Below are 25,922 nucleotides of genomic sequence, written 5' to 3'. Positions count from 1 at the left end.
TGAGAGATACATCCATCATGAGTCACGGAGGCTTCTGTGACAGAATCACACAGACAGCTTCTCATTTTGTTGTATTACAACACATGAGTGATATCTACTTGGCTGTTGAAGGGGTTTGGGTTACATGCTAAAAAATGAACCTAAAAACTGTTTTAACTCACCAATAGCTCAAGTTTCAACAGTCATCTCCAGCTCCCCTATTAATTTAGCATTACTTGTGATAAAAAAATAAAAAAATAAAAAAATAAGCATGTGAAATTAAATTGTAGGCGTGAATGTGAGACTTTTTACCACGTGACAGACAGCCGACCTGTCCAGGAAGAACTCTGCCTTTATTATCAGTCAGCTGGGATCTGCTCCAGCAACTCATGACCCTGACATGAACAAACTGGTATGGAAGATGAATAGTGACACACCATCATCCAAATATGACCTGAAGGAATATTGTGCCCATCATCTCCAAGTGGCTTAATTGTTTAGAGCACCTGTTCAGTAAGCAGGGGATCCTCGGTTCAGATCCCAGCAGTGCTGTTCTGAGTCAGTGGTGACCTCAACATTAGAGAAATAGATTTGTTGCAAGGAGTTTAAATGTTCACCATGATGGCTCCCCAACTGCTCCCGGCATGTATAGTTAAGTCTAACTATGAATAAGATGGACTAAATAAAAAAAAGAAATACCCATATAGGGATCAATCACTTTCATTTGTCAATAATCTGAACTTGTAAAGTCTAGAGTCAATTTGAACCCAATCTCAACACCGCCATTATAATATTTCACCAATTCACAATAATGTCATATATAACAATTACCAAATTGTCTTCATGTCACTAAATATCATTACCCTGTCAGAGTTCAGTCAGAGATTCACCAGAGGTGTGATGTTTCCATTACTCACTGTTAAAAGTGTTAAAAGCAGCACACTGCTGAAGTCACACAGCAGAAATACTTCACAGCCTCAATGACGAGACTGCACCCTGACTCATGAAGTAAAAAAAAAATACCTTCAGTAACTTTCAAACATATGAAAGATCATAAAGTCTCCATACAACAAGATGTTTTGGACAAACGTTTGCAGTTTATTTCTGTATCCACTTGATCGTAGATGCGAGGAAAATCACACTTTGGCATTTTCTTTTTCTCATTACCAGTGTGCGGGTTCACTTTCTAACACATGAATCAGTAGTGAATGTTTTGTATTAAGGTGTATATTTTCCTTTTAGGTATAAATACGGTTCAATTTATTTACAGAAAATGTGTTTTTCCAACATTCACCCAGAATTTATGTCAGAAAACCTAGACTCAGCTGTTACATCCTTCAGTCTGACTAAGCCTAAGCTGCAAATGTTTACTCTGCTTTCTGTTTGCTGGGGTCTGAAGCCAGCTGAGAAGCAGCCGCCGGCGTAGCTGAGGAGGAGATCGGGCTGGTGGTGGCGCCATTTGTAGGCGGGACAGGAGGAAGAGGATCCGGATCGTCGATAAGCGCCTGTTTCCTCTCTCGCTCCTTGATCACTTGAACCAGACAGTAGGTCACAAACATGGCGATGATGGTGGTTATGGGGAAGCCTGGGAAGAGAAATTAACTGTTAAACTTTGTTGAAATTGTTAAACAAAAAACAAAACAAAAAAACAAGCGACCTTTGAGCAGCATCCGCTTAGCAACCAACTTGGCAAAGTCCAAACTGTTCAAGGCCAGGATGTTGTACAACACGATGCTCCAGAAGTTAAATGTGTTGAAAATGGCTCTGATGCGACGGGACATTGCTTCAGATATCGAGACCTGTAAATAAAGCATCATCATCAAAACAAGTGGCTCTCTACATGACGCTCTACCGTTAAATGTAGCGGCAGTCTCCGTAAAACAAACCTCGAAAGAGGAAAATGGCTCCAGAGAGAAGAATTTGGCCATCCAAAGCTCAAAGTTGAGACCAAAACAGTTGAAGAAAGCCCAGAGCAGGACCCCCTCACAGGGTCCCAACCAAAGGACGGTGACGCCGAAGGTGCACAGCGAAGCCACCAGCTCCTCCACCACATTATCGTGCTTCCCACCCAGGTGATCGTAAACATACCTGCAGATAAATATCAGATCAGCACATCCACGTCTGGCAGAATTAAGCAGGTTTTTAACAGAGTGGCTTTTCTCAATCACTCACTTGCACAGCCAATCGTTGATCCCTCTGTCGAAATGGCTTCAAAAGATAAAACATAGTGACATTAACAGTAGAACTTCATGCCCTATTCCCACCGTAGTGGTTCATGGATCCAAGCAGCCATTATCAATAGTATTTTTATAAGATGAAAAATATTTGTCATCATTTCACTTCTAAAAAAAACTTCCTGACACAGAATCACATGTTATGAAGCAGCATCAAATTTACTCACGTTTCAGCAAACATGTAAAGCATAGTGATGCATTTTGGGGGTTTGGGCGGGTCGAGGTGATCCAGTCTGGACACGGTGTTGATGACTCCGAACATCACAGCTGCTTTCACCCAGTCGTACACCAGGTTGAAGTAAGCCAGACCCACTGGAAGGAAATGTGCGGGTTCATTTGATTAGAAGTTACCATTATCATTAAATGGTAAAACTGCAGTGAGCTGTACGGCGTCGCTCACCCAGAGCCCAGTCCGAGACGTGTTTGAGCAGCTTCATGTCGCTGGGGATGGTGAGGATGTACATGAAGTGGAAGAAGACGTCCACCACGACGATGACTCCGAGGTGGATGGCGCCCTGCAGGCTGATATTCCACATCTCCCTCTCTTTCCTGGTCAGCTCAGACCTGTTGACCTGCAGAGGGCAGCAAGCGCAAGCATTGATGACAGAAAAGAGCCCAGTAGTCTAAACTAAAGAGACTATGCTTTTATCTTTTAATTAATAATGTATAGAAATTAAAAGTTAATTGTTTTGTCAGTTATTCCTACATTCATAAGAGGTGAGCTGAGACATTTTAGACACTTTTAATATTCTGATTGAAATAAATGGGGTGGGGGAACCTGAATAAATCCTTGTTTTTGTGTAGTAAAGCCACAGTTTAGATATTACAGATTAGGTCAACGATAGGAAATTAAAACTTTTCCATTGTATTATAAATATTTTCAGATGCCCCTTCATAATGATGATTTCCCATCTGATGCAATGAATGCATTTCGATGACAACAATCTATTTGAACTTACTTGAACATAAAACTTATCAAAGGTCATGATGGGCCCGAAATAGAAGAAAGGGAGGTAGAAGTTGTACTTGAGCAGCTCCAGGATGTTGTAGTTTCCATCTTTCCTGTCGCAGTTCTCCAGAGCAAAGCTGATGCAGCGCATGATCGTAAAGCCGCAACCTCCGTAGAAGAGAACGTGACGCAGCTCAAACTCCCCATCAACAAATTCTGCCTGTGCATGGACAAAAAAGAGACAGCGAATTAAGAAAACGGTGAATGTCATGCTGCTTGATGAAATGTCTTTATTATTGTCAGCCGTTTACCTGCCAGGACACAAAGGGTTCACACTTGAACGTTGCCAGGGTACAAAGACCGGCGACAAAGCAAAGCCAGCGGATTTTCACTAAGGAGATACTGTAGAGGAGGATGCAGTGGGACAGGATGAGGGTGACATAGGTCCAGCCCATACTGGTCCACACAGCCAGCACACCGTACGCCATATACACCAGGGACCGGTACTGTGGGGAGGAAGCAAGTCGCACTGTAAGGCCACATTTTATCCCAGCAGCAAGGAGAAAAGTGTTTATAATGCCTCTAAAAGTCACTGGAGCGAAGAAGCTTGTGTCTTTCCACCTGCTCTCATTCATCATGTGCTGCGTGGCTGACGTTATAAAAAGCTACTGTGCAATGTTGTAAAAATAAACTCCAACAAAGAAGGTCTCAAATGTCACTAAATATTCATAACAGCACAGTACACCAAGAGATAAATTCACTCCAGACGAGCCGATTCTTTCTGTAATCTCGTTTCAAAGTGGCTAAATGTTTCCTCGGATCATTAACCATCGCGGTGGATATCGGCGCAGTCCTTCACGTCCTGTACTCCATTACTCTTCCCACAACAGTTCAGTGAACAGAATCAATCAGCACCTGTGGAGCCAGCATGGAGCAGATCTTGGCAAAGAGCACGTGACCGGAGAGAGCAAACAGGATGTGTTCCCTGAAGGTGGAGAACCACATCATCCACTCGTAGTCAGCCGTGTCCTGCAGACCAGAGACAGAAACAATAAAGAGACATCGGTGCATTGTTGATTAAAAGAAGAAAAACTATTCAACGCTCTTACCATTCTCCTCCCAAAGTAGTACCATCCTGGCTTCACGCTGGTCTTGAATGTTTTTCTGTTGACATTGGCTGGAAGGCAAGAAGACAAGACTGTGATTAGTAGTTATTCGTTACCATTTCCATTGTTGATAAACACAACAATTCACACATTTTGTTTTAGTCCACACAAATATTTGCACTTCAGATCATTTTATGTTTGTTGTCAACATATTTTTTTCCACTCTTGACTTTGAATCCAAACATGAACCTTTTGTTCCGCGGACAGTGAGAGAAATACCGGCCCGACAGAGAGACTATTTTCTCTTCCTGCTCCGTGGTATTGACACTGACATCTGATCTGCTCCACGTATTCTGAATACCTGCAACTCTTCACCCTCACACAGAGCCGCCGCTCCGATACGTTTACTGCACACCTTGTGGTCTTTTACATGACTGCACCACGTTGCATAAAAAGCCCTAAGGTTGTGTCCATAATAGTTGATAGTGATAGTATTCGATATTTCACGTACAGTTCAGATTTCTGTAATCAAAATACAACATTTAAAACTGCATGGAATTGTTTTTGTTTATACGACACGAGTCCTGAAATAGCAGTCCAAATAATTAACGTTTCAATGATCCTAATCTTTTGAGATGCACCTGCTCATGGCTGATAACCAAATCAAAGTTTTAATATTTGACTAATAAATGTAAAAATATTCTCTGAAATGTTTGTGTGAATAAACTTTGGATTTGCATTGTGTTAATGTGAGATTTTTAAAATGTGCCTATTATCTATTGATAAATCAAACAAAACCCACACTTTGCCCATGTATAAATAATATCCTTGTCAACTTTTTAAAGGGCCCGATGTTTACAAGTAGATTGAATTTAAACTCATGTATGCTTTAGAGTGTCAACTTGATTTATGTAAAATGTGTTATTTACATTAAGAGAAATTGATTTTTAAAAGCGGCAAAATCTATTTGCCGCTTGGTCAATCACTATAATATGTCACATTAAGCTAATTTAAGGCGAAAGGAGGTGAAATAAAAATGTCCATAATGAAATCGAGCCTAAATCCACTGTCAGGCTCAGAATGAATGATGAACTTTTATTGGAAACAAAATAAGTGAATTCCTCTATGGTGTTCAACAACGTAATCCAAGTTTAACAAATGAAATGATGATATTTTCCTCTGTGTTGATGAAAAACTCTCCTATACTCACAACTGGAGACTTCTAAGACCCAGCTGGCAGCCCAGAACATGGCCAGACACAGCACCACGTTGTAGAAATAGAGCTCATACTTGGGAAGAGCAGCTTTGATTCCCATTGTGATGCAGACAGGAGACAAGAGCTCTGGAGGCTCCTGAAAGAAAACAGACAACACAGGTTTCACTTCTGAAGAGAGAAAACCTGGTGTTACAGATCATATCAACTTACCAACCAATGAGAATCCTAGCCTGGTTCTTCACCCTCACATCATATCTTGTTTTCTGATTCTTATCCCACTTTCTATCTTAAGTAAAGGCAGGACACACATTTTGGGCACCAACCAATAGATTATCCTGAACCAGCTGCTGTCAATTTACATGTAATATCCTCTCAATGTTTGGATGAAACACTTTTCTTTCTTTTCTTTTTTTTACTAACTTGTCAGACATGCTGATAATCCAGTCAACTGTGATGTGAACTTGTGACTGATAAACTGAGTTGGTAAATACCAAGACTTTCTGTGATACTGCAAATACTGACGGCAAGCAATGTGACAATTAACCATTTTTTCTCCCACTGCATTTCAAAAGGATCGTACATATATGTGTAAAGGCTGTCGATACGACATCACTGTGTGACAGATGGGGAAACTTCCGAAACAGGTGAATAAATTAGTTTCATACCTTTGATGAAAGAAACTCTCATGAACAGCTTCTACCTACAGTATGAGCCTCCCTTAAATCCACGGCCTTGCAACAGTAGCTCACAAAATACTGAATACATTAGGGATAGTCACTGCGCCTCGAGACTTTTTAAAATTTGCGTCCGGTCCGAAATCAGCGAGCTGACCAGGTGAGTGCGCACTGAGCATGCGCACACAAGGACTTGAACGAACGTTGAAAAACAATGTTACGATATAAACTTTTCATTTTTGAATCGTGGTAAAATGTTATAAGCACACGGGTCCTGATACACTTTGTTGATGTTACTGAGCTAAAACATGAAGCGGTGATGGTGTTGGAGGGCGGAGCCCAACAGCAGAGGGAGGAGACGGAGGTTCTGTAAGGCTGGTTTTTCAGCATAACTGAAAAATAAACAAAAGAGCAAATAACCGCTGTCACTTTTACATAATTACATAATTAGACCACTCCTTTTGACGCGTCAGTATGTGAGAAGGTACCTGAATACCTCACACTGTCATCTTATTGGATAACTCTTTAATTAATTAATTCTTTCTGGGGTTTTTTTTTTTTTACTAATGTGAAATAAATATTTATTGATTTCTTTACCTATTATGAAATAACTGATAACCACAAATGATCACTGAGATTAAACTGATTGTTTCGAAAGTGTACGTTGCGTGTTTTTCCAGCATGACTGTTTCCTCTAACGTGGAGGGATCTATATACCCTCACACTTCAATATATTAATAAGTTCGACTCTTACATTAGTATGCAGTTTTGATTAATAATCCAACTTACTGCTGTGCATATTTTATATTTTATAAGTGCTTTAAGTTGAGGTCGATATTTGCTTTACTTATTGAAGGTTAATTTAAAATGTGGACATTGCTTTAAGTGGTGGAGGAAATGTAAACCTAATGCAGCTCAATTATCCATTCAAATACAAGAATAGCTGCATTAAAGTTAATCATGTTAATCAAGTACATATTGCATGGCTCCTTCCAGACCTTCACATATAATCATTGTAATATATAATATTGTCACCAGCTCTATTTTCTTAGATATTTTTTTGACACAAAAGGAATCTGGAATAATACCATATTTACTTATGTTTGCTTGATTTGTTCACTCTAGATAATAATGCCTGGTTTACTCTTCATGCATACAGGTGTTGAATAGGTTTGCTCCCAACAAGCAATAATTGATACTTCTGCCTGGTTTATTTGATATATATTTTATTTGCCAGGGAAAGAAAAGAGGACAGCAGACTGTCCGATCACAATTAGGAGAGGTAAAAATACCAACAAAGTGCAGCTGTCTGCTATTTTTATCCCATCATTTTCTCACCAGTGGATGTGTGCGCCTTCTATTCACATTGAACGCAGCAAAATTACATTTCACTACAAAGACAGAAAGACAAGCTGTTTTTTTTTCTCATGTTTGAACGCTGAATTAAACATCTGATGAAAGTTTCTCCATGTTTTCTTTGCACAATGTGAGTGAGAGATGCCTGCTGTTGAAATGCCACACGGTCACGCGCCTGCAGCACCTGTTGTGATACTGACCTTGAACGCAGCAGTTGTGAGCCCGAAGAAGTTGCTCCAAAAAATCTCTTTAGTTTCTTGGAAAAAAAAAAAAAAAAGGAAAGATAGGCTCAAGCTAAAATGTCACATTAAGGAAATGACATTGAAGAGGAAATGTAAACTTTGACATCTGCTGTGGCTCCACAGGCTGGGCTGACTCCCTCTGACTCCCTGAGGGAGCTGCCACCGGTTAAAGGTGACATGATGTATTTATACTTTGACCACTAAGACAGAGGGGGGCGGAACAGGAGGCCTACTAGATCAGTATAATAGACTATAAGCCACACCACATTAGGAGGTCATCAAGGTTTCCTTTTCTTGGTTTTTACAGTCTCTCTTATTGGACCTGAACTCACCTTATTGATGTCATCTCTCTATTCAATGAGTTTGCCCAAAGAAGTTTACTTTCATAAGTGAATCAATATGTCATTGTTGTAAAACAAGGCTCCTTGCAATAACACGAAGCTGTAGCACATTTATTTGTGCCTGCATTGCATCACCTGTCTTAACGTTGCATATTTTCACAGTTTCGGATGAAAAGACTTTATATCTCCTTTCTGATCCTGACACTTTCCATATTCTTGACTGCCAGGTCTGTTTTTGGAGGGTCTAAGCCTGTTGCAATGTTGAACTGCAGCCAAGCATCCATGTCTCAAATTCTGTGATGAGCTGTGAAACAACAAGCAGTGCCGACTAGTGACAGTCTCACAAAATACAATACGGTGATGCTGATGTACCACCACAGTCGTGAAAGCAACACAAACCCTCTCTATAGTGGTATGAGACACATTTGCATGAAGCAGAGAGACATACAGCATGTGGTTTATTGGAAAAAGGCAACAAAAGACTACAACACTGAGACGACGTATGAAACCAGGTCAGTATATTGTGTGTGTTTGTGAAGGTACAGCGTAACTGCTGCACTTCCCCTGGGGGCTGTTACCAGAGTGGCTCAGGTGATATTGTTTGGGTTAGTAGGCCTGTGGGGACCGTTAACCCTGCAGCTTGCTGCATGTTTGCTTTTCTTCCTTTCTGTGTGGCATAGGTGAATTCTTAAATGCACTTTGTATACTTCATCTATATCTTATATGTAAAAGATTGGCACAGGTCTCAGAAATGCAAATTCAATCCTTCATAAATCTATGATAAAATACTGAGGTCAATGTGCGCAACATCCTTATGAAGTTATATTGATACAAGATGACGGCACTCATGATAATAAGAAACGGTTAAAGTTATATTGCATCATAGAAATGTAAAAAATGCCGTTATATACTGTCAAATATATAAATTCTGTAATATTCTTCTGTGGTCCCTGTGTGCTGAGGAGTCCTGGTCTGGTTACTCCTTCTTGCTGGTCTCCTGTCCCTCAAAGATGGGGTACTTGTTCTCCACATCCGCCCACGACAAAGTGCCGTTAGCCAGATCTTGAACAATCCCAGGCAACTCAGTGACCTGCCAAATAATTCATAATTAATCACTTTTCAAACTGCGAACAACACAGTTTGATTAAAAGCAATAAGAGATGTGAATGCTCTACCTCAGCCCTGATTTGCCTCATGGAGTCGCGGTCTCTCAGAGTCACCGTGTGAGGAGCCTTGTTCACCGTGTCGAAGTCGACGGTGATGCCAAAGGCCACCCCGATCTCGTCTGACCTCGCGTATCGCCTCCCGATGGATCCCGAGGAGTCGTCCACCTTGTGGGACGTACCGTTCCTGGTCATAGCCTCAGCTGAGTAGAGACGGGGGGATGAACACACAGTAAACAGAATATCAGTGATACATTGATGTTCTAAGAGATCAAACGCTTGTACCTTCCTAACAGAAGCTATCGATACCACAGTGACATTGCAGGATTTTCCAGGAGGCCAAGCGAGAACACGTTGCTCAAATCTTCTACCATCGATATAAAGATCACGAATTCGCACCTCGCATCTTTTAAATTTCATTGAAGTGTTTATTACCTTATTACCAGCTATGAAGATAATGTTTAAAAACATCAAACTAATATCAGTATAATACTGAGAGATTTTGGGATCATACTCACATAACTGGTGGACAAAGGGTCCAAACTCCGGGTTCTGGCTCAAAGGCAAGATTGAACATTTGTATGGAGTCACGGAGGCAGGGAAGCTGAAATACTAGACAGGAGATAACCCACCTTAAATTAAAACAAAGAGACACTGTGGTCCTTAATGAGATCTGATTGCTGTTAATAAGGACTCTCACCGTCCTCTGTTCATCCTCCTGTCGGATGCGAAACGAGTGCTCGAAGATAGAGTACATGATTCTGCCGATGCCAAACGAGGGCTCGATTACATTGGGAACAATCTCCTCCACTGTGGCGGGAGAAAACAGAGACACTTGTTTCCCTCACAAGAGCAACATCATGTCCAAACTCAAGTGCAGGTTGACGCCGTCTCTTACCGTGCAGAGTTTTCTGGAACCTCTTCACGCTGACCATGTCTCTGGTGAGTCTGAATGTTTTGCCCTCCGTTTCAAAGCTGAACTCCCTAAAAACAAAAGATAGAAGAAAAAAAATGTTTTAATTCATTGCAAAACAAAACAAAACAAAAAAAAGACATGTGTTCAACATTTGTGCTGCATTGATCACTGATTACCCAGTTTCACTGAGAAGCTTCTCCTGATCGGTGATGTAACACTCGTCACAGATGGCCAAATACTCCAGAGCCAGCTTGGCATCTCTCTTGTAGGCCACACCGATGGCTCCTTTGTTGGGCTCAAACTGGACAATGTTCACTGTTTTGTGTGAACGAGTTAAGTGAAATAACAAGGACACAACCGTGAAGTTCTAGGTCTTATTAAAGGGGACAGAGGTGGCCCTATAGGTAAGTAATTTTAGATAGGACACTGCAAAATAACCTGGGTTTGACTGCAATATGGTCTTTTGTTTGGAGTTTGCATGTTCGCCGTGAGGTTGTGAGGCTTTTCCCAAGCGTATACTTCCTCTCACAATCCATGCCTGGTGGGTTAAGTGGCGGCTCTAAGCTGGCTATAGATACAATAAACATGTAATATTTATAATTACTTATGTCCTTCAGCCCAATACTCACAACCTAAGCAACTGAAGCATTGCAACATGTTTAAGCAAAACATCTTTTATCCAATCGTAATGAAACTTAAAATTGAGAACTAAACTAGTCACTGCTGTTCCACTGACACAAGAAAAGGATATGGGCTCTTTCAGTGGCTTCTCTGCCACAAGAGGGACTTTTGTGGCTCTGGAGTGACATGAGAGGTCATAACAGGCCCGATCAGCACAGCCCACAATCTCAATCCAGCCCTGAGGAACCAAACAGAAATATATGAGTCGGACAGGCAGGTGTGATTCTGTAGTTAGTTGTAAACGTCTGTCAATGGAAATTAAGGAGAAATGATTTACGTAGGAGGTTTTGGACTCAGCATCCCAACAGTCGCACGCATAATGAGCCATCTCGTTCTCCATGTGCTGCCGAAAGCGCACTTTTTCTTTGGAGAGTCCCACTTTGAGCAGGTACAAGTAAATCCTCCCGATGAAGTAGCCCAGCACAGAGTTGTTGATCACCCCCTGGAGATGCAATGAGGAATTAGACATGAAGACAGTCTAATAAATAATAACCAGACTAATAAATCAGACGAAGGCATTTTTGTTACTGAAGTTACTAATGTGATTATAAACAAGTGACAGCCTACTGTCAATAAATCTATTAATTATTCATGTTGCACAAGAAGCATTTTAGTCAATTTAATCCAGAAATAGCAAAAAATACCTCAATAAAACTTACTGGAACAACTTTTACATTTTTTTTCTATTTCAGTGATACATTTCAAATAAGTTCCACAATTCATTCCATTAAATGCTTTATGATTTTTTTTATTTTTATAATAATATATTGTATTTACAACTATGTAAGCTGTATATAGATAGAATCATCTGCTACAGTATTTGCTCATAAATTGGTTTAAAATATTCATTGCACATATTAGCAAGAGTAAATGATCTGTATTAGAGGATCTACCTGTTCCACAGCATCTCCCAGCCTCATGGTCTGTGCAGACTGACCACTGGTCTGAGCCTTGGAGGAGAACAGCAGTATCTCCAGGTCAGCCACGTTGGAGAACTTTGGATGGACCTTATCGTTTGGATCCACAAAGTGCTCGATCTCAGCCATGGTAAACTCACTGCATGCAGGAGGAGTCAAGTTCACAATCCAGTGTCATTCAGAATATAAAAATTGATTTTGAATCGGCAGTTTGTATTACCGAACACGAATGAGTCCGGATCGAGGAGAGATTTCGTTCCTGAAGGAGTTTCCGATCTGGGCGGCGCCGAAGGGCAACTTCCCCTGGTTGAACTCCAAAAGGCGCTTGAAGTTGAGGAACATCCCCTGAGCTGTTTCGGGTCTCAGGTAACTGCAAAGCCGCAACGTAATCACAACATTTCTGTGCACTGAATGTCTATATCAACATTGGGAACATGTTTATGAGGAGTACCCAGGCGTGTTTCCTCCTGGACCGATGGACGTCTGAAACATCAGGTTGAAGGAGATGGGAGGTGTGAGCTCGTTCCCTGTGGACGGAGACTTGACGTTGTATCTCACAAACAGGTCAGCCAGCTCTTGCTGAGTGTAGTTATCCATCTGAAGAACAGACAGACCATTGAATTGGGCGTTTGACCAGCAGATGTCAGTGTTTCCACCATGAGCAGATTGTGTGAGGCGAGGATGTTCATGAAGCACAAACCTGAGTGATGACGTCCTCCATCTCTGCTGCTTTCTCCGCTGAACATTTCTCATCAGACATCAACTTTTTTAAGTGAGCTGCGAAGAAACAGACACTTCATTTAGGTATGCTCAAGTTTAATGGCTAGAATTTGCGGATACTCTTCAAGGCGGTCTTATGAGATACAACAAGCTGACAGGATGAGTTTTGAAGTGAAACCTGGAGAATGAAAAGCAGTGCTCCGAGGTGAATAGAAGCCTCCCAGACGGTGAATGGAAACTAATGATTTTTCGGTTTCATTTTATTTTTCATTTGATTTCGGACATGCTCAAAATCATTATCAAAGCAGCTTGCAATTCAGAAAGAGCAATTTGTAAATAAATGATCACTTTTTCAGAGAGAAACTGTTCTGGTGTGGCTGCTTGGACCAGTGAAGGATTCCAGCAGCTCCTGGGGCGTAACATCTTCACACCGCTGAAGTGGTTTTATGTTTGAAACAGGTTGATGACCCCTGCTTTTGTCATATTCATTAACATATGGTTAATAATATATAATCACTAAGATAGTCCTGTTTGTAGTTCATTAACAACATGAAAGGCTATTTCAAACAAACTCATGGACAAGAAGCCAGCGCTCACTGACAAAAATATAAATATTTGAAAAAAGAAATGTTATACAAATATATTACATTAAGATGTATCTTTTAACACTATGTATCTGGGCCATATATGTGCTTATATTACTGTGTATGCAGTAGAATTAAGGAGTGGCACTATATTGATCTTTGTATTATTTGACATTGAATCATATGTATGTCCTATTTTATTCATGAATCATTTTCATCGGAAATATGGAAGACAATGAATAACTTTTTCTTCTTCCAACTGCTCATAGATGGAACCTTGTTTATTGTCTTCATTTAGTTTGACTTTGCTGCTGTTCCTTCTTTTCCTATGCTCTTTTATACAGGGGGAATCCCTCCACTCATTTATACAAGGGGTCCTCACATCAACTCATTGCAACTTGCACCAAAATATTTGTCAAATAGCATTCACAAGATTAACCTAAACCCAGGAATTACAAGTAGTACTGGGCAGCGTGGTTGAATAAGTCTGTTCCTCCCTGGTTCTTTTCCTCCCTATATCCTGTCTGACCTTCTGCTGGCTCTTCTTTCTCTTTCACTTTCTTATTGAGTCGTCTTCATGATTAAAGCAGCTTGTAATTCAGAAAGAATTTAACTTTCTCTTTCAATTGCCCCCAATAAAGTTAATCATTTTCAATAAAGAGGAAGATGACTTTTAAAACACCAGGAATCAGTTGGGTTGAAACCAAATGAGTCTTTCCTCTAATGTCTCACCAGGAAGCGCCAGAGTTCCTCAAGAACTTTGTATGTTTTAGAGATGCCACAGCAAGTATCCTGTAAATACCTGGAGGGTATAAGACATTGATTAACTGATAGATCCAAACTAACCAACACCTGAAAAACCAGTCACTGTGGTCAAGTGATCTCAGCGCCTCCCCTGCCTCCGAGCTACCTACCATTCCACTGGAGACAGGTAAAAACCTGCTTGTATTAAGTTGCTGTGCATTTCTGCTTAAACCTGCTCGGGCACCATCATCAGTGTCAGTTAAGCTTGAGGAGAAGGGGCACCCCAAATTATTTTCCATTTGCTATAATAGCTGTGGGTTGAAATCACCTTTGAGAAGATGATCTGCACGGTAGCATTCCCCCGTCTTGGCATCTTTCACCATGTAATCAGCAAATTTATCCACATGTCCGGATGTTCTGGAAGATGGAAGCAGGTTTCAGGACATATCCTGTACAAACTTATGTTTTAGTGAGCCAAAAGCAGTGGCCACCTACTTGAGGACGGGCTCGGGTGTCAGCATGGTGCAGTCAATCTCCAGGATCTGCTCCTCCTGGATGAAGTGCTGCCTCCAGGCCTGCAGGATGTTGTTCTTCAGGGCGCAGCCGACTGGGCCGAAGTCGTACAGGCCGCTCACACCTGAAAAACAGTAAATAAAACTTTCAGGGTTTTTTTTTTTTTTTTTTAAATTGCAGATAGGTACACTTGAAAAAAAATCTGAATTAAAAACAAAAAGGAAAAATGGAAGTTACTTGTAAATCAATGCATGTTTGCCTGATTTTTTACAAAATCCCTCAATACTGGACAGAAAAGAAAATTAAGTCTCTTTCTGATGTAGGATTGTTGTTTTTGTCTATATTTTATTAGAATGTAAAATGCCACGAGATGCATACGTTGGAAATGGTTCTATATCAATGAAACCAAATAGAACAAAAGTGAAGTAAATATACAATATTTCTTTCCCAAACCTTTCTGGAGTTGTATGCATTACGTTATTTGATATTTTTCATCTTTTTTTGAGCCTGCAGCTCTGTGAATGTCACCATGTGCTTTTGGTTTTCCTTTCTGTTTCTGTTACATTCAATCTATAGAGCTCAGTGGCAGTCATTTACCTCCATAAATAGCAAAGGCCTGATCGTAAAAGAATCTCCTCTTCAGGGTGTCTTCCATCTTTACTCTGTCCACTGTATCATCCTTGGACTGCAAAGACAGTTCCTATAGAGGAAACAAATAATCTTAAAAAAAAAAGGGGGGGAGCAGAATTGTATTTATACTTTTTATATTATCTTAATAGTATATATTCCTGACCTTTGCTTCAAGAATCTTCTTCCGGGCTTTCAGCTCTGCAACAGCTTTGCTGAGCTCCTGCTCTGAGGCACCTTTCTCTTTCAGTTGATGCACCAAGTCCCCCTGCAGACAGATTCTGTGTTAACTTCACAGTGAACAAGAGTGATTTAACTTTTATGGAGTGAAAAAACAGTCCTATACATCTCAATCTTAAATCTCCACTCCATAAGGTTTTATCACCTAAGGAAATGTATGGCAACTGGAAATCCAAACTTTCACTTTCATTGCAGTTTACTGCAGCTGCACACAGAGGCTACAATGAACACCATGATACTGGTTTTACAACGTTAGGGTGGATCAAAGTAGCTCAGAAGAAAACAAATCAGATTTAAGATAAGATGTGTCAGCTTTGAAAAGTAACTCATAATGTTATTTTTCAATGCTTGGGTGAAATCCTGTTGGCTGAGCTCAAACCACGGCGTGTTTCCACGTGTGAATGATATAGAATACCTCACCTGATCCTTCACAGCCTGCCTCAAAGGAGCCAGTACTTCTTCCATGACGAGAGGTCGGTGTGCTGCTCCTCCTGTGATTCAGTCTGCAGTGGTTTCACTGTGTCCTCGCGCCACAAGCTTTTCTTCAGGCTCAGTTAGAGGGGAGGTGCTTCTGTTTTTTTCCAGACTGACTCCTTGTATGTAAGGAGAGCTTTTTGTTGCATCATCCAGGAAGCTCAGACAAAAGTTCTCCCACTGCTCATAAACATGCATTGAAGGGTCTATGCTGCCTTCACTGTGGGATCAGCTCCAAACACTCACAATTTGATTCAAAAAAAAGATCTAATCTTGTGCAAAGTGTTACATTATGGAGCTCAAAAAAAAAATGTGTGTACATTTCAAACATCCCTATGTTTACTGATTGTACCCGATAACGCCATGGGTGTGCAGTTTGGGGCCTTATGCTCCTGATCTGCTCCTCCATCAATGTTTTCTGCTTTTCATTCCCAGCTGGTGTCTTTTGCCTGGGTTCAGTCTCCCTCATAGTTCTGTAGTTAAAGGAACTTCCTTGTTTAGTTTTTTCTTGTTTCTTTTATTAGAACTCCTCTTTGATTAAGTACCAAAGAGTTCAAATCAAATTTGTTCTTTCAATTATTGTAATTGTATCACTGTACATTTACAATAATGAAATCATTATCCGTGACTCCTCCAAAACTGCTCATCAAAAACATAATCACATAATTGCCAAAGAAAATAACAAGTCTCTTTTGGATTCCACATTTTTGACATCCCTATATTGACCACTGCTCATCACATTAGAATGAAATCTGCAAAGGTAAGAGGAATGCCTCTTATTATTAAAATACACAGGAATATAAACCTTAAATTGTCAAAACATATATATAATAAATTGTGTGAATCACATTGACAATTTCATGGTTTATTTCTTTTACTTCAGGAGGAAGTTGAAATTGTATGGTAACAGTTATGATGAAATGTCCCAAAGGTTTCTATGATTGCATTTTATATCACAGAACATGAGCTTATTATTACAGCCGTCACAATCAGGAAAAGACTCCCAATGTTCCTCCAGACTGACTGTGCAGAAAATATTTGAACTGGGGGCTGATAGTTATGTGCAGTATAAATCATATCAGAGTCGCTCGGTTGACGGTTATTGACAAGTATTTGTAAAGTAAACACAATTTAGAACCGAGACCATTTTTATGAGGATGACAAACAGTGCACACCCATTTTATTGCTTGTGGAAACTTCACCTCTTTGGACGTCTCACACAAACATGGTGTCATGTGAAAGCAGAGTCCACGGATTACACCTCAGAGTGGAAAAGCTCATTTATATGAGAGAGGATTTAAAAAAAAATAATAATAATAACGAAATACCTAGATAGAATAAATAACAGCAGTGATATATCAGTGAATTCAAAACATTTTACAATAAGGTATTATTATCACTAGTAGTAGTAGTAGTAGTAGTAGTAGTATTTGTATTATTACTATTATTATTACTATTATTATTATTACTATTATTATTACTATTATCATTACTATTATTATTATTATTATTATTATTATTATTATTATTATTATTATTATTATTATTATTATTATTATTATTATGTATTTACGTGACTGAGCAAGTCAACCTGTTCACAGTGAGAAGTATTATCCTGGTGATATACAGTATATGATTAGTATGTGATGCTTGGTGAGTCCGGACCAAATATGGTGACGCTGTAGCATCACCACTAGATGGAAGTATCACCATTTCTATCAGTGCCGCAGTGTGCACAGCAGAGATCCTGCAGGCAGATGGATGAACTGTGTCTCAGGTGTCTCTGCTCCTCACCTGGAAAAACTTTCCAAGGAAAGTTTATTCAGCGCAAAGCTCAGTCTGGAAAACGATTACCTGTAACTAAACTCTGAAGCAGAGGCAGCTCCAAAAAAGTTCCTGGAAAATACGTTAAGCCTGCAAAAAAAAAAAAAAAAGGAAAAGAAAAGTGGATGAAACGACTGATTGCCTTAAAAATGAAAGTATTTCTGCAGCAGTAAAAAGAAAGTGGGGGAGTTTGGTGGGTACTCTTTTATCCCTATCTCATCTTGTGTGATTTATTTTCCGGTTTTACCATCTTTACTGTGTGTGCGCGTCAATGACTGATGATTACTTTTCGGTGAGGTGTGCTTCGTGGAGTCTTTAACACGCCCTCTAACTCTGGTCCAAAGTGGGACAGACTCCGTGAGCTCTCAGCTCAACACAGACAGAGTCGCCAGTCTGACTTCTGACACTCAACAATGCAGACTGCACCACAAAAGTTTGAAACCATATCTTTACGCACGGGGCTGGTGGCGAGGGGACTCTGGATTGACAGCAGCTGTGCGCCCACGGATCAGGCTACATGTCTTGGTTTCGTTGCATCCCTGTGGAAAGTCATTTGAGGAGGTCGGAGGGGACCTGAACGGCCCAAAGAAAATCTAAACTTCTCAGTCTGGATTTACCACAACGTGGAAGGCTCTTATCTGGATTAAGCTTTTAGTTTAATAGGTGTCTTTAAAATCTTTGTGACAATTCCGTGGATAATCACCCACACTCCGGGATCACTAAATTTTGGAGACGCTGGATGAGAATTACGCGCGGGATTCCGCTAACAAATGACAGCCTGTACGCGGTTTGTAGCTTCCTCTCTTCCTTCTCTTCATCGCACCGACCCGGCGGATCACTCCCCTCAGCAGGGTCGACTCGGGGAGTAAAAAGCCTCTCTTATCTCTTCCAGTGCGCCAGCGTGCGTCCGCGGGCCACCGGGCCGAACATGTGGGGAGGAGGTTTCCCGATGTCCGTCACCGGGATTGTGACTCTGCTCATGGTCATTATAGACGTGAAAGCCAGCGGGGAGTACTGTCACGGCTGGCACGACTCCCAGGGAGTCTGGAAAGAGGGATTCCAGTGCCCGGAGAAAATTGACGGAGAGGACGCGATCATCTGCTGCGGGAAATGCGAGTTGCGCTACTGCTGCGCCAGCACGGACGCACGGCTCGACCAGGGGAGCTGCGACAACGACAGGCAGGCACTGGAGCCCGGCACTGAGAGCAAAGAGAACAAGGACTCCGGTGCAGGTAAAAAATTTTAATAAAAAATCAATACTAAAAAAAACCCATAAAAATGTTATAGTTATGTTTGGCACATATATAGCAGTAATCAAACTTACGTAAGTTGAACAGAAGAATGAAGAAAAATACTCACAACACAAAATAATGCAACGACAGATGGAAAGCAATAAGGTGATCCCCGAACCATTTTTTTAAATTCAAACGGTCTCACTAAACCCCCCCTCATAGTGTAATTTATCTGAGCTTTATGTTAGAAAAAGATGGAAGTTAGACAAAGTGACCTGTTGCTTCAGTGAAGAGTTTCTGTCAATCTAAGCATATTGCAAACGTCATATTGGTGTCTTATGTGCGCACACAGGATGTCTTCAATCTGCTCTTGTAACTCTAGAAAGATTTGGTTTCCTCTCATAAAGCCAGCAGACACAATAACTCTGTGTCAATGGGGCTCATCTGCCTCCTGCACCCGGCTGGCATCGACAGCTGCACAGGAGACAGCAGACTCCTCCAAAAAAACCAGTTAACTGCACTCACAAATGGCAATCTGTGCCGTGCTGCTGCACTTTATAAATAGCTGTGTTTGTTCTGTAACAGTGCAACAGGGAGCTCGAGCTCAGATCAAGCTGTCCCCACGGGGATCAAGTTTGGACTTGACCGGATCTTGGACAGTGCTTCACCCGGGGTGCTGACAGCTCTGTTCATACAAAATACAAATTGCGTTATGTATCATTTCCGACCAGGCTGGTGGAGTCTCTTTCCAGGCATCAAGCACCCCCACCCCCACCCTACTGGAGTCTTCAGTGCCTGAGGCCTTTCAAACCCTTCACACTCACATAGAAACTAGAAACCTCATCAACAAAATCAAAGACAAAACATAATATATACTTTACAGTTTACAGCAGGTTGGGTGACAATACAAACGTCTCTCTCAACTCATTCCCACATGTTAATATGTGTGCTTAAATCTTCATCACATCTTAAATAATAAAAAGGTCCATAATCCTCCAAAATAAGTAAATATAGGACCTGAGAGAAAAATGCAAGACAGGCTTGTTTCATGTTTCCCTGGAGGATATTATGCCCTCACTGGTCTTCAAGCTATAATCTGTCATTCGCTAATACTATCATGCCTTATCACTCCAGGAAGTAGTATATATATTTCATTCATTGGCCTGCGGCCAAGACAATTTAAAGAGAAGCTGCTTTTTTCCCTCACTAAGAAATAGGAAGTGTTTTTTCATGCAATGGCCCATTGAGTTTGGGCATTTTAAACATTCTTCATTCACTTGCAGCCTAATTCATCATTGAGGAAAGATACACACAGCAGTGTCATGGAATAACAGGCAGGAAATTATTAATGTGCTCAACATGAAGGAACATATGGCCTTTAGGAACAGGAGAAAACCCGTGGGATAGTGCAAAGGAGACAGAGAGAGCCCAGCCAGCCAGCCAGCCAGCCAGCCACAAAGACTCTACCCAAAACAAGAGCTTAGCTGAGGGGGTGTGGGGGGACCACAGCATGGCTGCCACAGCTCTGCAGCAACAGGTGTGCAGGAGTGACGGGAACAATAGGACCGCCATGTGCTCACAAAGTGATTTTAGTGCTTGAAAACCACTCCAAAGTAGTGGAGATATAACGGCTTTCTTTTGAGACGCTGTAGAAAGTCCCCCGCTGAATCTGGCTGGAGTGAGGAGAGTTTTGCACACTAGATTCAGTATCCAGATGGTGATGAAGCTGTGTGCATTCAAATCGTGGACCATTTTTGCACTTTGCCAAAATACCTGAACTCCGGAGCCTCTCAGGAGGAAATGCTGGTTGTGATTACAAAATATAACTCAAAGATTTTCTTGATTAACTTCTGATGTCTTCAAGTTGTTTGTACAGGAACCAAACCAATATTTCCCACCGAAGCTTCCCAAGCGGCTCATTTCAAAACCCCTTTGTGGGAGAAAAAAAAAAGATTACCTCCTTTCACTTTCATCAGGTTTAACATTTCACTACATTTAATGACTACAAATCTGTAATCTGTACTTACTGTGTGGTACTTCATACTCTTCATACCCCTTAAAAGTCAACATATGGCCTGAACCGTCTGAAAAATGCTGGTCACGGTCAGCCAAACATCACCTTTTCAAGCTGTATCAGTGAAAACTTATTTCTCTCTTGGCGTTAAGACAGAGATGGAAGAACAGAGTGGCAGCTTGCCAAAACAAATATACACTGACCAGTGCAATCATAAGATGGATTAAGTGGTATTCATGATGGATTGATAGATGGACCATTCTTCCTAGTTACTTAGTTAGTTCAAGGCCTGATGGCACAGTTTTAACTCAACTTTTGAAGATATGCAGGAGGGACACTTTGCTTCGAAAATTAGTTCCTTTTTTATTTATACGAACAGGAGAGAACTTTTCTTAAATTCTTCAAAGCTGAAAGTTGACAGTTAACTAAATGGATCAAGCTGGAAAGCAATGTTCACGCTTGTTAAAAAAATAAAATAAAAAAAAGTGTATTTTTATATTTTTATATAATTTATAGAGACTTTGAAGCAAAGTTGAGCTCAAGCAGCTTTGAGCCAAGATGTTTTAATCGCATCTTGAGATTTCACATTTAACTTGAGAACTTTTAGAGGCGCAATGGCCCTCTGTGATGGGAACCACATCACCTACTGTAGTTAAATATTGCTTTACTTTGAACTGCCTCAGCAGGAACACTACAGTACTTATATATTAGTAACAAGCTTCCAATGTAATATATATGTAATAGGTGTCCTTTCAGTTGTGGGTGCAGTAACACGAGAATGAAGCTTAAGAAATTGTCTAACTTCGTCACCTTTGCAGAATAAGTGGGAGCAGAGAGGTCGAGCACGAGGTTGTGTAGGTGCAGGAAACGGAGAACCGTTCAAAGCTCCCTGGGACAGTTGTGCTCCTGTTACTCTGGCATACAGAGTTCCTGTTAAAAGCTGTTCACCATGAGGCGTGTAGCTGTGAGGCATGTTGGCCTCTGAAGTTGACACCTCTTCTTGGAGAGGGGAAGTGGGTCAAGGTCCTGTTTTGTTTCATGTCACTGTGTCGCTTGCCCCCTTTATCATCTGTCACCAGGACTTCTGCTGCCTCTGCCAGCGGATGACCCCCTGCTCTTAACGCGTTTCGTGCTAATAACCTGCTTATGATGGGCTTGTCAAAAAAAAAAAAAAAAAAAGTTTCTGATAGTTATATGGATGTATTTCAAAGGCTTCACAGACAAAAGGAAACTGGAGCCAGTTGCCACCTCTCGCTCTCTGGCATACAGTTACACCTCATAACAGTGTCGTACATTCAAGGTGGAAAATAACTACACCCTGCGGGAACAATAAAACACTACTAATCACATAATGTAACATGGACATTATTGTGTTTGTAAGGTGTTTGTGTGAGTAGCGTATGGGAATGAGCGATTGAGGAAAACACCTCATCAGTGACCTCATCTTGAATGTCGACCCCTTTTAGCCAAAAGCCTTCAGTCTGGACTGGTGGAAAGGTACCGTTAGAAAAACTGCAGGGGAAAGTTATCGTTGATCCTGTTTCAGAGTTGTTGTTGGAGAGTCCTCTGCTCATTTAGATTTACGGACTGAAACTGAGATCTTTGTATATAAAAATGTCAAGGTTTTTACCTGCGTTCCCTAACGCCTGGGCTGTTTTGCCCTGTGGAGCGATGCCCCAGTTGGTGGAGTCGTGGAGGTTACACAAGAGCATCGCCGCGAGTATGATTTGCTGTTTTAAACAAAGAGACGGTAAAGGTCAGAGAGAAGGAACTGGCTCACTCCCCCTGATTTAAAGGACCAAATAACCTCCCATTCAGCTACATTAAATCAGTCCACTTTAATACCTTTCTTTAAGCACATGCCAAGAACTGTAGTTCAGCCTTATTTTCAAAGGCTTAGTCATAAAAAGCCAAGGAAAAAGAAGGGTCACAAATATCTGCTGGCAGCCGGGCTTAAGAATGTCACCCAAAGCAAGCAAAAAAACACACACACACACACACACACACACACACACACACACACACACACACACACACACACACACCGGGTTGAGGAGGCCGGGGACACAGCAGGGTGCAAAGGATTAAAACAGATCAAAACAAAGTTAATAACTGCTAATGAGAGCCTGAGACTCCCTGGGGAACCAATTTCAGTATAACTCTATTCTTCAGCTCCAGTCCAAACACTCTTCTTGCTCAGTTTTTTGTTTCACTGTCTTACCTAATCTCCAATCACATGTAGGAGCTCCTGAGCAGAAAAGAAAGATAAGAGAGCACGCAGAGCAGGGTTTCTGTGAAGTTTAATGTTTATAGTCCATCTTTTGCCACTTAAAGGGATCATGCAACAGTGATTTAATGTCATTGTGTCTTCTCTCTCTGTAGTGCCCATCTACGTTCCCTTCCTGATTGTGGGCTCGGTGTTTGTAGCGTTCATCGTGGTGGGCTCTGTGGTCGCCGTGTGCTGCTGCCGCTGCCTCAGGCCCAAACAGGAACTGTCATCCACGGGTGCAACGGGAGGCGGGACCAGCGGCGGGCGGCTCTTGGAAACCATCCCCATGATGGCCAGCACCTCCAGAGGTTCCTCGTCTCGCCAGTCCAGCACGGCCACTTCGTCCAGTTCCTCCGCTCCGCCAGCCGCCCCCCGCGCAGTCCCACCTCCTCTAATGCGGGCTCAGGCCTCCTGCTGCCTGCCCCCCGATGCCAGCGTCTTCGTAAACATGCCCACCAACTTCTCTGTGCTGAACTGCCAGCAGGCAACCCAAATCATGCCTCACCAGGGACAGTTTCTGCACCCGCAGTACATCGGCTATGCTCACCCCGTGTCCCCCACCACGGCCTTCTTGGATCCCACCCAGGGAGGATACAGACCCCTCCAGTCCCCCTGCCCTCCTCCTAATGTAGGGTCCAGTGTCAACAGTGATCAGAAATACCCTCCAGTGACAGTGTGACGAGGGGCCAACCTGGAGACCACTCTACCAAAACGAACTTGTGAAGCTGAACCTGTGAGGGCTGCGGGCAGAGACCTTTACAGCGCGCTGCCGGAGCGGGAAGAAAAGTAGAGAGTCAGACTCACACGAAAGACTCATAAAGCTGATACTGGTGGCAGGGCCTACCCTGCCGTTGTGTGGTGTGTGTCTGTTTAATCTATAAAATGTCTTGGCAAGTCTAAATGAGCTTAGCTCAGCCAGCGATGGATGCGTAAACATTCTCCCTGGATGCAGAGAGAAAAGCGCGTCTTGGAGGGTTATATACAGCCCACGTGGGTAATAATGTGCAGTTCACTGCAGCCTGCAGATCAAATAAAGACTGCATGTGTTTGTGTTTGCGTGAATGTGATTGAGAAAATGATTTGTTGGCTTATATGTGCAGAAGTGAGTGACGATTGGATGATTTATAACAGTGGACTGCATGAGAAATGGATATTGGAGCAACGGAAATATGACCACATGCTGTGTTTATGCCATGTGCACATCTGTGCTTGTGAATGACCGTGAGTGGTTTCTACATTCGTTTATTTTTGTTTTTGTTGAAAGCATGAGGAGAGAAAGCGTGTTGATGGATGTTTGTACTGTAAGTGTGTGAGATTGGAAGAGTGTGTGAAGTGTGGAAGGATGTGGTCTCATGAGTAACTGTGAGGGGACGGCGTGTAATGGGAAATGCAGGTGGGGTGATGTGAAAGGCAGTTGAAATCTCCCTGTAGGCCATTTAAACTCTAATGAAGTGAACACAGGACACAGACTGTGACGCTCCACCCTAACTCCACAAACCTCCCCGACTGCCACCCAGATAGAAAAAAACCCCAAAAAAACACCAGAAACCCCAAAATGCCCCTAGCAGAAACACTCTCACGGACCCCGAAGATGACAATATTCATCCAAGGCTGGCGGTTAATGTTCCCTGGAAGTGTGAGTGTGTGACGGAGGAGTGAGTAGCAGTTCTCTGAAGATTAGTTAATTATACAGCCAAAACTCTGCCAGCTGCCCCCCCTTCACTCCTCTCCTGTGAGGTGTGTGTACATAACACGACCACAGTTCAGCGCTTTACTGCTGGCAGCTCTGACTCATTTTCCACTCACGAAATGGGCACGTATTGGTTGTTAATCTCAATAAAAACCTTTTTTTTTTTTTTTTTTTTTTAGCCTCCACCCCCCCACCTTTTTTTTTTTTTTTTTTAACCGTTTTACAGCTGGGGTCACTGTAACGGAGAAACATGCAACTTGAGGAATGTGCTGCTCCACTGAGCGTGCAGCCTGAGATGTCCCTCAGTGCTGAAACCGGTATGTTTGTGCACCTCATTTGTACTCTAAGCACATTGTCTGTGAGATACAGAGGGCAGCTTGTTACACAAATATGTTTGCTCCCTTTGAAATTTGATGTGACGCAAACATTTTTCATATGACTTTTAAAAAATAAACTTTAAAACAGAAACAAGAAGTGTCGAGAGCTTGTGTTTCAGCATTTTGCCAACTTGTAACGCCACCGAAACACATTAGGCAATGTTTTCTGCTGTGAAACCACAAATCTTAACGATACCTAACACACACTTAAGAGGCAGACCTGGGTTAACAAAAACAAAACTCCGTGTGGTGAATGGCCCGTCTTAATCCCCTTGAAACTCGCACAAAGACGCACACAGTTAAGCCATTAGGAACATTACACACATTCACAGACGAGTCGACCTCCCACAGAGGACAGAGCGAATACCTGTCACATCATCCGATACAGGGAGGAGAAATAATACACCACTACAATGAACAGTTTAAAAAGATGACGGAGTGGAGGTGTAGTTTTGGCAGGCTCCTCCAGAAACTCGGCTACAGTAATGTAGAAAGCAGCGCGGGGCCATTGGGGAGCCACTGGGGAGGAGTTGAAAAGCACAAAAGGGCCACGGGCCGATGGATTCTCCATACCGGAGCAGCTGTAGCTGGTTTGGGCCGGGCCACATCCAGGAAGGTGGGTGGGAACGGGATCTCCAGTTGGTGGGGGTGAATTAATCTGCTAATGGTGCGTCTGCACGGACTCCCCTGAGCTTGCAGAGGGAGCGTGGGAGAGGTCTGAATCTGTTAATGGATAAAATTATAGGTATCTAATGTACAAATCGCTTTACATTTGTTTTATTTTCGGGGTGAAATGTAAACCAGACTACCAGCTTCACAGCCAGCCGAGATTGCATGAGC

At 41.9% G+C, this 25,922-nt stretch overlaps 3 protein-coding genes across 8 annotated transcripts; 1 reads left to right on the top strand and 2 right to left on the bottom strand.

Annotated features, from left to right (window-relative positions):
• Positions 1-1,059: 1,059 nt before the first annotated feature.
• hhatlb (hedgehog acyltransferase like, b) lies at positions 1,060-8,163 on the bottom strand. 6 transcript variants are annotated; one of them, XM_080489996.1, is made up of 14 exons: positions 7,715-7,940; positions 6,150-6,550; positions 5,695-5,766; positions 5,479-5,620; positions 4,272-4,339; positions 4,078-4,191; positions 3,474-3,668; positions 3,173-3,382; positions 2,614-2,785; positions 2,381-2,525; positions 2,152-2,187; positions 1,866-2,067; positions 1,637-1,778; positions 1,060-1,564 (listed from the first exon to the last, which is right to left on the bottom strand). In XM_080489996.1, exons 4-14 carry the CDS (start codon positions 5,582-5,584, stop codon positions 1,347-1,349), a joined length of 1,608 nt encoding a protein of 535 aa, XP_080346122.1. In that variant the 5' UTR covers positions 5,585-5,620; positions 5,695-5,766; positions 6,150-6,550; positions 7,715-7,940; the 3' UTR covers positions 1,060-1,346. The 6 variants fall into 6 exon arrangements, with proteins under 6 accessions (XP_080346122.1, XP_080346120.1, XP_080346121.1 ...); XM_080489994.1 differs by lacking the exon at positions 5,695-5,766 and having other exon boundaries at positions 7,715-7,902; XM_080489995.1 differs by lacking the exon at positions 7,715-7,940 and having other exon boundaries at positions 5,695-5,770; positions 6,150-6,450.
• A 375-nt stretch (positions 8,164-8,538) lies between these two features.
• LOC308125358 (glycine--tRNA ligase-like) lies at positions 8,539-15,790 on the bottom strand. Its single transcript, XM_080489039.1, has 17 exons — positions 15,623-15,790; positions 15,129-15,230; positions 14,933-15,035; positions 14,318-14,459; positions 14,151-14,239; positions 12,475-12,551; positions 12,226-12,371; positions 11,995-12,144; positions 11,751-11,913; positions 11,135-11,299; positions 10,928-11,035; positions 10,353-10,498; positions 10,159-10,244; positions 9,961-10,070; positions 9,779-9,872; positions 9,273-9,463; positions 8,539-9,187 (listed from the first exon to the last, which is right to left on the bottom strand). Exons 1-17 carry the CDS (start codon positions 15,665-15,667, stop codon positions 9,074-9,076), a joined length of 2,031 nt encoding a protein of 676 aa, XP_080345165.1. The 5' UTR covers positions 15,668-15,790; the 3' UTR covers positions 8,539-9,073.
• Positions 15,791-18,398: 2,608 nt separating this feature from the next.
• On the top strand, positions 18,399-25,157 carry shisa2b (shisa family member 2b). The gene is made up of 2 exons (XM_080489037.1): positions 18,399-18,732; positions 23,129-25,157. Exons 1-2 carry the CDS (start codon positions 18,429-18,431, stop codon positions 23,692-23,694), a joined length of 870 nt encoding a protein of 289 aa, XP_080345163.1. The 5' UTR covers positions 18,399-18,428; the 3' UTR covers positions 23,695-25,157.
• Positions 25,158-25,922: the final 765 nt, after the last annotated feature.

Source organism: Lipophrys pholis (genome assembly GCF_963383615.2).
Source record: "Lipophrys pholis genome assembly, chromosome: 20".
Lineage (NCBI taxonomy): Eukaryota > Metazoa > Chordata > Actinopteri > Blenniiformes > Blenniidae > Lipophrys > Lipophrys pholis.
Note: the sequence above shows the minus strand (reverse complement) of the source record. Positions and strands in the feature narration are given on the sequence as shown.